The sequence below is a fragment of the Galleria mellonella genome, unplaced genomic scaffold, assembly GCF_026898425.1.
Source record: "Galleria mellonella isolate WM207_F2 unplaced genomic scaffold, CSIRO_AGI_GalMel_v1 utg266, whole genome shotgun sequence".
Classification (NCBI taxonomy): domain Eukaryota; kingdom Metazoa; phylum Arthropoda; class Insecta; order Lepidoptera; family Pyralidae; genus Galleria; species Galleria mellonella.
The window spans coordinates 1,158,175-1,169,673 of NW_026442061.1; the positions used below are offsets into that span (position 1 = coordinate 1,158,175).

At 33.6% G+C, this 11,499-nt stretch overlaps 1 protein-coding gene across 1 annotated transcript in view; it reads right to left on the reverse strand.

The window, feature by feature from the left end:
* Nucleotides 1–11,499, reverse strand: part of LOC116412910 (dorsal root ganglia homeobox protein) — a 104,897-nt gene that overhangs the window by 53,460 nt on the left and 39,938 nt on the right. Inside the window, exons 5-6 of the mRNA XM_052895095.1 lie at nt 11,078–11,169; nt 10,229–10,330 (exon numbers count right to left, since the gene is read on the reverse strand). Coding sequence (XP_052751055.1) covers nt 10,229–10,330; nt 11,078–11,169 — 194 coding nt within the window. The remainder of the gene's footprint in view (nt 1–10,228; nt 10,331–11,077; nt 11,170–11,499) is intronic.

The following is an 11,499-nucleotide window of genomic DNA, read 5'->3' on the forward strand; positions in this document are numbered from 1 at the left end:
TCTATCTATATGTTCACTGACCGCGAAAAACCGCGGCCTTCTTCATCCCATATATACGTGTACACCAAATTTTTATGTAATTGGGGCAGTAGTAACAAACAAACAAACACACTTTCATATTTTTAAAACCAGTAAGGACTTACTCCGAATTTTTTTACATTTTTACAGCATTTTTTCTACTTTATCACTCCATCTTCACTCGTATTTCATATGTAATGTATGGGTATGTGAGATATGGCAGTAAAATAACATAATACGGAGGCACGATACTATAGTACGTACTACACATGAGTGGTGGAAGTGACAACACATGAGTGGTGACATGGGCGCTACATAATATTCCGTTAATGACTATATATAGCCAACGGTTATCACTTTCCATCAGGTAGGCCATAAGCTTGTTTACCATTCGAAATTGCATTAAAAAGCTATTAATATCTATAATAAATAAGAAAGATTGGAAGCATGGACGGATGGATGTTTAATACTCTTTCACTCAAAAACTACTGAACGGATTTGAATTAAATTTAGTACACAGGTAGGTTATATATTAACTTAGAACATAGGATAGTTTATGTGCTAATACTGCGCAGCGGGTTACAGCTGGTCTACCATAAAATTTTTGGCCACAACAGAATATCAGTATTTTGCTCTTTTGAAGGCAAAATAATAAACTATGTAAGTTGTGACCATTTTGTATTACTATGGCACATGCACAAAAGGAAAAACAAATACTTCTTATTATATTATTATGTATTTTGCTTTTGTATATGTGTTGCAGTCAAAACTGTTAACCAGTCAAAAGTACTATTGACTGGCAAAATCAGTCAAAAATATTTTTGACCGTATGTTTTTATTCAATATATTCAAAATATTTAGTCAATAATACTTTTGATTAAAATAACAGTTAAAAGTACCTAACCTAACCTAACCGCAAGGGGGGAAAGGGATAGTTAGTAACGGAGACTGAGAATCCCGTTGCTAGCAATATACCCAACCAGGTCGACCTCCTCGTGGTTTCCCCTGGAAACTATCATGGTTAATTCCTGATGAATTCATCATGATGGGCTAACTGGCCTGTTTTCATTCTCATCTATCACCCTTCACTGGTGCTCCGCCAGCGTATCCCGTTAGCGCAGGCGGGGTGACCATTCCATTTTCACTCATAAAAAAAAAAACCTAACCGCAAATTTGCAGTCAAAAATTATTAGTAAATAACCAATAATTTTCAGTCAAAACCACTTTTGACCGACCTGTTCAGTCAAAAGTACTTTTGACTGGTTTTGTTCCTCAATAGTATTTTTGACTGGTTAACAGTTTTCACTGCAACATATGCATTCTTTTATCTCTTTTTATTGTGTATGTCTATTTACGTCTGTTGTTATTTGTGTAAATGCTGTACGTAATGCAAATAAATTAATACATTATATCTATTTATCTGTCAAAAAATTAACCGAGGACAACTGTATTATAGCAATGTGTCAGTGAAAAATTAGTTAGTATCATAACAATAGTGAAATTTAATTAAATTATAACAAATATCATTTGTCGCAACACAATCCTCGTGTGACGGAGTGGTGGCCTCACTCACCCCTCTACCAAGACCCCTTTGTCCTAACGTGTCAATTATTGCTGACATCTTTGAGAACGGGGTCGTCAGAGATCCGACGGTGCATTATGTTATTAGAACATTTTAATTTGTATTTAACACTACGTTTTACCTTCTAATTCGTATGGATGTATTTAAAAAGTAGGTTAGTAATACTAATGAAAAATAAATCACTTCTAGGTGGTGTATCAAGGTAAAACATACATATATCAATTTATTAATTTGAGTAATAAAATTGTAACTAAACGATGTATGTAAAAGGGCAATATTTGAGAAAAATTGGTTGAGCAATAGAAGTCAAAACAATAATTTTGATATTTTATATATTTGTTTCAGCATTATGTAAAAACTATTGCACCAAATTGCATGTAATGTTTTCAGATGTATTCTTGAGAGTGTAACTTAAAATATGATGTATGTTTTAATAATATTTCTTATAAAAAAAAACACCTTTCAAATGATAGAGGAGTACAATTATCTTATAATGTGAAATATTTTGAAAAAATATCTTATAATTTAATCCTTCTTTGCATAATGGTGAAAATTTCCATCATAACATTATATAACGCCCAAAAATTATATAAAAGAACAAATTCGCTTTAAGTTGATCGTGTCTGGATACCTTTTTAATGTCCATTGCAGAAAAAAAAACAGCTGTCAAATTTATTTTTTTTAACCATTTTACCCTTAATTTTGAACATGAATATATCCACGTCGATTTATTTTATCAATAAAAAAAAACTATGCAAAGAAGGGTTAAAAATTAAAAATGTCATTATTTAAAAAGGGGAATCATTAAAGGAGGAGAACAGCTCTATTGCTAGCAATATGCCCTATCAGGTCAACCTCCATGCGGTTTGTTCTGGATATCATCATGGTTAATTAATGTTGAATTCGTCCCGATAGGCAAACTGATCTGCTTAATCCTCATTTATCATCCTTCACTGGTGCCCCGCCAATGTACTCATATACCCTCAGTGCAGGCGGGGTCACCATCTCACTATCAAACATTAAAAAATCCTTTTTTTATGTCGGGTAAAAAACTGAACAAGACACCCTATATTGTTTTAGTTGTATTTTTTCTCGCCCTCTTAGCTCGTACAAGTGGAACACTCAGACAAACTCTTCATCAATCGCGTCGTATAAAAATTAAATAAGGGGTGAAAACGTAATACGAATTTCACTTCTGTGGGAGAAATTCTCGCAATTTGTTTAGTATTTTTTTGAAGCTCGCTTTGTCAATCGCACTGCCTGAAGATCAGTTGTTTTTATTTAAGCGCTGAGTATTTTATGAATAGGTATTTATAATTGAATAGATATATAAATTTCAACTATAATTTTTTTATATCATATAATTATAAGTAACTATTCTAACATAAAAATATAAGTATACTAGCTTTGTTAGTGACTTTGTCTGCGTGACCGAGACATGTTTACTGACCGGATTAAAAAGTAGCCTATTGTCTTATTCATCCCATATATTACATGCATACCAAATTTCATAGCGATTTATTAAGCTATTAAAGCGCTATAAACATACAAACCAACAAACTCACTTTCGCATTTATAATATTAGTAATGATTACATACTAATTGTATACTATTAAATTAAGACAAAAGTGGAGTTGTGACCTGTATTTAGAAGTTTACATTTACAAATTTGTGCAAGGCAAAACCTTTGAAGTCAACATAGTACCTTGCATATAAAGTAAAAATAATTATTCGAAACGACAAATACATATAAAAAGTTTATAAAACTTTGGTTTCCCTGTTATAAGATATATGAATTTAATTCATAAACCAATCTTACTCTATGGATCCGAGTGTTAGGGAATACGTAAATGCGATGAACAGAAAATGCATGACACTGAAATAAAAATGCTGCACTGTACGAGTGGTCTTACTAAACTCCACAAAGTTTGAAACAAATACATCCAGGGACCTTTAAAGCACGCAAAATACGACAGAAAATTTATTTTATTTATTTATTTAAATAACTTTATTAACCAAAAGACTTTATTGTACAAAAATGAACTTAATGCTAGTGGCATTCTCTACCAGTCGACCTTTGGGATGATCAGTGAATCATGAATGCGGTACTTCATTATTGGGATAGGTAAAAAAATAACAGTTAATAGTGTACACCTACACACAATAAATAAGAAAATGGGAGAAAAAAGAGAAAAAAAGAAAGAAAGAAAGACAGAAAGAAAGAAATATTTTTATTTAAGTAAACTTAAATTTAAGCATTTTTGAATGTAATTTTTTCATTACCGCCCATTCAGAACGCAGTTTTAGCAAAGAAGTATGGGCAAGAAACTCTGCTTTTGCTTTTTTTTTTAAAGTTTAAATATATAAATAATGAATTTCTATTAATACAAACTACTAAGCAGTATCAGCTCATTAAATTTAAAATATTATATTTAAAATATAATATTTAAATATAATAATACAATTAAAACTAACCAAGAAAATAAATCGATTGTAGTGACCAGAGCAGTCGAGTCCCTGCAAGCAGCACCCGTTTACGAGTATGACGAGTGAGCCAGCCGTCATTGCGCTCAACCATATTTTAGGGAACTCAATAATAAATTTACTGTTTCGTAACGCAAATATTTTCATTAATTCATTCAAATATTAAAAAAAAAACTATAAAATTAATAGGATGATTATAAAATATCATAAACAATGAAACTTAACACTGCCATACAACCCTACTATCCAATTTGCAACGTTCGCGCCCCCTGACGGCAAGTGCTATTGTTGTTTGATTGTTTTTGTTTTAATTGTTGTTTGCGCACCTCACTTGGTATGTTCTTTGTTTTTGTATTTAAGAGACACGTAACAGATCAAATAGCTTTCATTGTTTATATAATTTTTTTTATAATATAACTCATCATCATATTACTACTGTTGAACATGAATCTCCTCCTTGAGTGATTTTGCCAATAGTTGCCACGCTAGGCAAGCGAATTGGCAATTGCAGTTAGGCTTTGGAGATGTTTTAAGAGGAACGACGCTGCCCTTTCCTCGACCTCATTTAGTCCTCTCTTACGACACTCACGGGAAAGGAAGGGGTGGTCTATTCCACAGCGGGACCACAGAACTTATGAAATATAAAAATACATTATTGGTAATGTTCTTAGCAATAAAATAAAACAGCTTATAAAAATCAGTCGCTGCTAAAATTCGATAATGTTCCTTAAAAAGATATGTTCTACGGCGAGCCGCGCGGTTCGTGCCCACCTAGCCGTAATCCAATATGTCTGACAGTTGCTCCCAAAGCTTCCTTTTTATATTTTTCGGGCGAATTATCACCGACACTCCCCGGCTGGACGAGGATGCGAATCAAATTGAAAGCCGACTCAATTATATTACGAAGCTCTTTAGGGCTGTCAACTTCCATCTATATAGACGTAACTTTATAACAACTTTTAAGTTTGTTTGCCATTCTAATAACAAATAATTGTAATGACCCACTTAACGAAAAGTGGTAACCGTAGCCTATTGACATGAACAGTATCATGGATACAGATATCTCGGAAAGCTTTCATGCTTTGCCATTCTTTGTAATATTTATAATTCTGTATCTTGTAATTTTCCTGCCATATCCCACGATTCACGATGTTACAGATATTTTTAGACACATTAATTTAAGTTTTGCGTCAATATCAATTATATTATTGTATAAATATAGATAGTTAAATGTATTTAAAATAATATTGTAAAATTTTTGATAAAATCCAAGTGGAACCAATATGAAAATCAATGATTTTGAATTAAAAATAAATCTCAATAACGATTCGCAAAGAAATCACGTTATACCAAAAAATATAGTTTTATTGAGAATTTGTTACTTTTTGAACACAATTAAACATGAATTCTGTGACAACCCTTAATCCGTGGAGCACGTGACGCTAGGTGTGAGAGGGGTGAGGATGCGGTCGCGCGGGAGGAAAGGTAACAGCCTCATACTGTAATACCATTCCGAGATGAGCGACTTAAACGCGTTACAGATCACCATCCAAACCTGACCTCCCGCGCGCCCTTCTCGTCTTGCCATTCAAAACGATATTGGGAAAACCGAATGAGTCTTCAAAGACCAACTATTATTGGACATGTAGACGTGCAATTCTCAAATGTTTTGGTGGTTTTAGCAACCAACTAGAGTGGATTTTGACAATGGACTTGTAGTTAACTAATGGGAGTGGATTCCTTCAGTTCGACGGGTGAAATTCGATATTGTCTAACTTGTCTGTGAGTTTGTTACGTCGATTGCTCTTGTTACGGGGATGGAGTAACTTTATGGATGGTTTGAATGACTTGTGACTGTTCTATTTTTATATTTGCAGGCACATAATGAAAAATAATCATGAAATCAGATAATTTTAAGTTTATATAATGCCATTAAAGCGTTCCATTCACCTGATTCTCGAGCTTATATACCCTGCGTTATGAAGAATTTTTTATTTGATGATAATGGAATGTAAACTCCGCCTATTGGTATACTGGTCTATAATAACAAAATAATTTTAAAAGATACAACAGGTCAAATCCCTCGTGATAAAATTATAAGAATTAATCGCAATGGTTTCCAGAATTGACAGATATATTAGTAGCGATATGGACCCTAGTTTCCATCATTAACAATCTTTCTTCTCCCCTTTATTATGAGGAATTAGACACATCTGGGAGCAGAATTCAAAACACTCAGTCCCGACGCAATATAGAATTTGTCGGTTTATAAATTGTTCCTGCCCCCCGCGATCGAACCCAAATCTTAATTACCCAAAGCAAAATTTTGTAAAATAAGCAATATTAACCACAGTGCCACAGAAGTCATCAAATCTTTACTAATATTATAAACGTGAAAGTGTATCTATTTGTTTGTTACTTTTTAGCACCTTATCCAATTATTATGAAATGAATATACATATACTATATGCAATGGAGTAGAATATAGACTACTTTTAATCTCGGTCAATCAACATATCCCAGTTACAAGGACGAAGTCGCGAGTAAAAGCTTGTAATGAAATAATTCATACATATTCCCAAATCTCATCAAATCATTGTCTTAAAATATTTTATCCAACAAATTCTCAGTCACATACCTAATTTTACAATGTAAAGATACATTACATCATTCAACCGATTCCAAACTCGCGTTCCTCGGCCATAAAACGTATTCACGTACGGGGGAGCGACAGTAGCGCCACTAAATTGTGGCTGGTGGCGTGCCCTGGCGGCGGAATTGGGCAATTTTTATTTCGACATAAATAAAACAGGGTCGGTTGCGCGAAGCAATTTGCCTAAAACCGCGTCATGAGCCACGGCTACTGCATGAGTTCTAAGTATATCACGATAAATTGGTTTACATTATATTATACATATATATACGTATCTAGTCAATTGGTATATTGCTATATATAATTCTGACTAATCTCAAGGATTTGTCTTCACGACAAGTTATTTATGCGGTGGACAGAGAGAATCAAATACATGAGAGTTGCATTATTTAGGTACTGTGACACTCATGGTATGATACGACGAGCGTCACAGTGAATTCAAGGCTTCATATGGTAGTTATCAGGTATGACAACGCATGAGGGAGGGATATTGGCAAACAATTTTAATGCCTGATAGATATATATAAAATGTTAGTCATCATTCCATTAATTTGGAAATAAGTAGTTGGAATCTCAAGATAAGCAAATTTTTTATGCAGCTTAGAGTGGCAAATAAGCTGACGGCCCAGCTGATGGAAAGTGGTAACCGTCGCCTATAGACATGAGCAGTACCATGGACATAACAGAGTATATTGTTAAGCCCATGATACCCCCATGCGTTGCTATTCCTGAAACCTCAGCTGTTATTCCTCTGTACCCTGTAAATTCACTGCCATATTCCACCCTTCAAACCGAAACACAGCCATGCAAACACAACTGCTTCACGGTAGAAACACTAATGGAACAGAGCTGCCTAAGCAAACGACTTTTGTATAAAATTTCCTTCTTGTTTTGCTTGGCAATAAGCAGTTATTGCTCCGCAAAGAAAAACAGCACCTTCAATCGACGAGACAAACACCGTGGCAAAAAGAAATTATCATAATGTTAATTTACAATATAAAATACAGATAAATCGAGAACTTTCTCCGTCTACAAGTTACTGTTTGCGAGTAACTGCTACTCGTAGTCGTCAATAAAACCTCATTATTCCAAGTTACAAGAATATAAATCGCTTAAAGCGAATACTCTAGCGGATTACCTTTCAAATATCTTTCACTTTGTCCGAATACGAGAATAAATCCAAAACGTATTTCTGATAAAAAGTTTACGATGTATGCTAAAAGCTCTCGAATTATTGCTTTCGCCGTTTCGAATAGACCAATCAATTGACAGAAAATAAGTTTAGAATTTGATGATTAAACATTTCTCTTAAGATTTCACTTGGTGATCTGATATTAGCGTACACGACTTGTCGGTATCTTTCTATACAACTTGTAATGGTAAATACAATTGAGAGGCTCTCTGATGAAAAATGGTAACTGTCGCCTATAGCAACAAAGGATTGGAACCTAACGCCAGCATATCCATTCTTAACTGCTAAGTGTAGTCTGATTTACACCAAACTAATAATGTAAACCAACGAATTAAATAGTATATTTATATTTGTAACTTAATAGATTAAAAAATGCCACGATAACATAGGCCATCCTTTTAGAAATTTCAAATGAAAAAGCATAATCATTTGATTTTTACGTTCTTCTGAAGTTCCGAACATTAGATCTACATCTTAAAAGAAACGCCTACAGAGATAAACACGGACCCCTCTTTTATGTATAAAAACAGATATATTCTTACAAATATATACAGGAACATAGATAAACAGATACTTTATTATTTCCTTCCAAAAGATTACAACAACAAAAAACAGCGGATATAAAAATTACAAGAAATAGTTCCATAATTATTATCTGAAATAACGACTTTCCTAAAACTGGCTGGGAGAGAAAGCTCTTAAAGTCTGCTTTGTACACATACATGTATTAATGAATAAATAAATAAACGATTACATTACATGTTTTATCTAAGGATCTGAACCCTAATATAGTTCAATTGTATTTATATAATGTGGCAATACGTGTAGTAATATTATATATGTGTTAACAGCTGATATGATGATGAATATGGTAATATAATCTTTTACTAAATAAAAAAAAAAACACTACATCGAAAGTTAGAGTTCATACTTTAAACGTGAGTTACATTTAGCAGGTGACAGTAAAGTTGACAATTTACAAGTGGCAGCCGAGATGAAAACCGCGGCACGTCTCGCTGCCAAGTCCAATAACGAACAAGCTACATTACCCCTATCCGCCACACCAAAACATCGTAAACCATATTTTTATGGCGTAAAACATTAAATATACACACTCATATTAAAGTTTCATGCGATCGAGATGACTTTTATTACAAAAATTGTGATATAATAAGTTAAGGATAACATGAGATTTCGCATCAAAATATATTGTATTCTAAGAGAGATTATATTATAGCTTAGGGTTTAACTAACTCTTATAGAATTTTACGGTAATTGATACAATAACGCAGTTTACAAATAAACAAACCCAGGGCTCATTGTGAGCGCTTAAAATTTATCAATTTTAGAATACACTTTATTCAAAAGACTATAGTATGGGATTCCTCAAAAAAGGGGAAAGGAAGGTTTCTTCAGATTTAGCAATGCGCACGTAATACCCTCATATTGCGAGCATTCATAGGCTACAGCAACTGTTTACAATCAGGTAGGCCGTATGCTTGTTTGCCACCTCAGTAGTGTAAAAAATTTAAAACAGCAGTTCAGACCAATTTGTAGTAAGCAACGTGAATCTGTCAACATAGTTATGCTTTAACCTACTCTGCTTATCGTCGTTGAGGTTGTAACTTCGCATAAATTTAGCACTTAGCAAAAAAAAATTGAATAAAATGGAAATTTCTGTTTTTATTGCATTGTATTTTTAATTTTTGTAGGTTTCAATATAGGATAGGTAATCTTTTTACAGTTCATTAACGCATATAATCCACACTACTCTTCAACTAACTATCGAATCGAATCAAAACATCAAAATTACATTAAAAGTTACTGATTAATCGAATAGAATTATTTTGTATAATTCTACTACCATTAATAACCGTGATACTGCTAACACTCGAAGATTGGCTACTATTAGTATTACAAGACATTCTACAACCTTTCATATTAAACATTAATCTCCGACTGGCATTCCATCGATGTACGTTTTCACATATGTTTTACCTCTACACGAGGTATTTTTAGGTGGGTTCGGAGCCTAATTTTAGCCTCCGAATATAGACTTTCGCAAAATAACACCTAGTTCAGTTAAAAATAAAAATAAAAAATTACTTACCCGATATTAGAACTTTAACGGTACACAATCACCATTTAATCTCTCAACTGAATTGTTTTCATCCTCATCTGTTATCCTTCTGATGATCCGCCAGTTTTATACCAATAACGCTGACCGTTCCATTATCAAGAATTTAAAAATCCCTAACAAAGATATTATCTACTATAGAAAGAAAAACAAGTGCCTTACTTGTACCCTAGCTTCGGTTAAATTGATCTTGAGTGCCAGGTCTTCGCGCGTGAATACGTCAGGGTAATGCGTCTGCGCAAACGCCGTCTCCAACTCCTCCAGCTGGGGAAAATAATTCCACCTTAGCTTCTTACTTAGTATAAACATTTATACATGAATGAATGATAGAATACCCAACGTCGTCAACAGTCGACTGTAGACATGAACAACATCAACGCACATCCACGAACAAAACATAAATATGAATGGGAATGTTTTTATCACATTATCCAATGTAAAAAATAAAATAGCATAAGCGATAATGACACTTGAATAAGTATAATAATATTATTATGATTAGGCACTTGGCAAATTACTAGTTGCAAATTATCATAAAATACTATTTTTTTTTATACAACTTAGAATGGCAAACAAGCTGACGGCCCACCTGATGTTAAATGGTAACCGTCGCCTATAGACATGAACAGTGCCATGGACATAACAGAGTATACTATTTCACCCATGATACCCCCCATGCGTTACCATTCCTGAGGACTCAGGTGTTATTCCTGTGTACCCTGTAAATTCACGCTATATCCCACCCTTCAAACCGAAACACAGCCATGCAAACACAAATGCTTCACGATAGAAACACGAATGGGACAGAGATACCCAAGCAATCGACTTTTGTACAAAGTCTCCAAATATGAAAATCATATTCTAATTCTGTGTTTAATAAATTTTGAAACTTAATCCAAATGTAATGTAGAAAGTGCAGTTAAAATCTCTTATTCTCCAAAATTTTATAGATTACAAGTTGTCATTGATTGATCAATCTATTAAGAAGGTTAATTATGAGACTGAAATTACCTGTTGCAATGTGAAGGTGGTTCGGTTACGGCGCTGTTTTCGACGCACGAACGTGTCATCGTGTATCGCCGGGTGGTACGAGTAGCTCGTATCTGGCAAAAAAAGAAAAAATATCAATCCTACCTCCTAGTATATTCACTTACTAACAATAAAAAAAGAGTTGTCACCTCTACTTCCTAGTGTGTTCGCTTACTGACAATAGAAGAGAATTGCCACAATCAATGACGTATCCTACATTAAAAAATTGCGTTTTTAGAGTTCCGTACCAAAATCCAGTCAACTTTTAGAAAAACAGAAATGTAGTTAGACGGTGAAAATCATTGAGGGTAAATAATTACAGACGTATGTATACTGACTCTCAAATATAAAATATGGAGAACTACTATACATTATGATCATATAAATATATTTATATAAATATG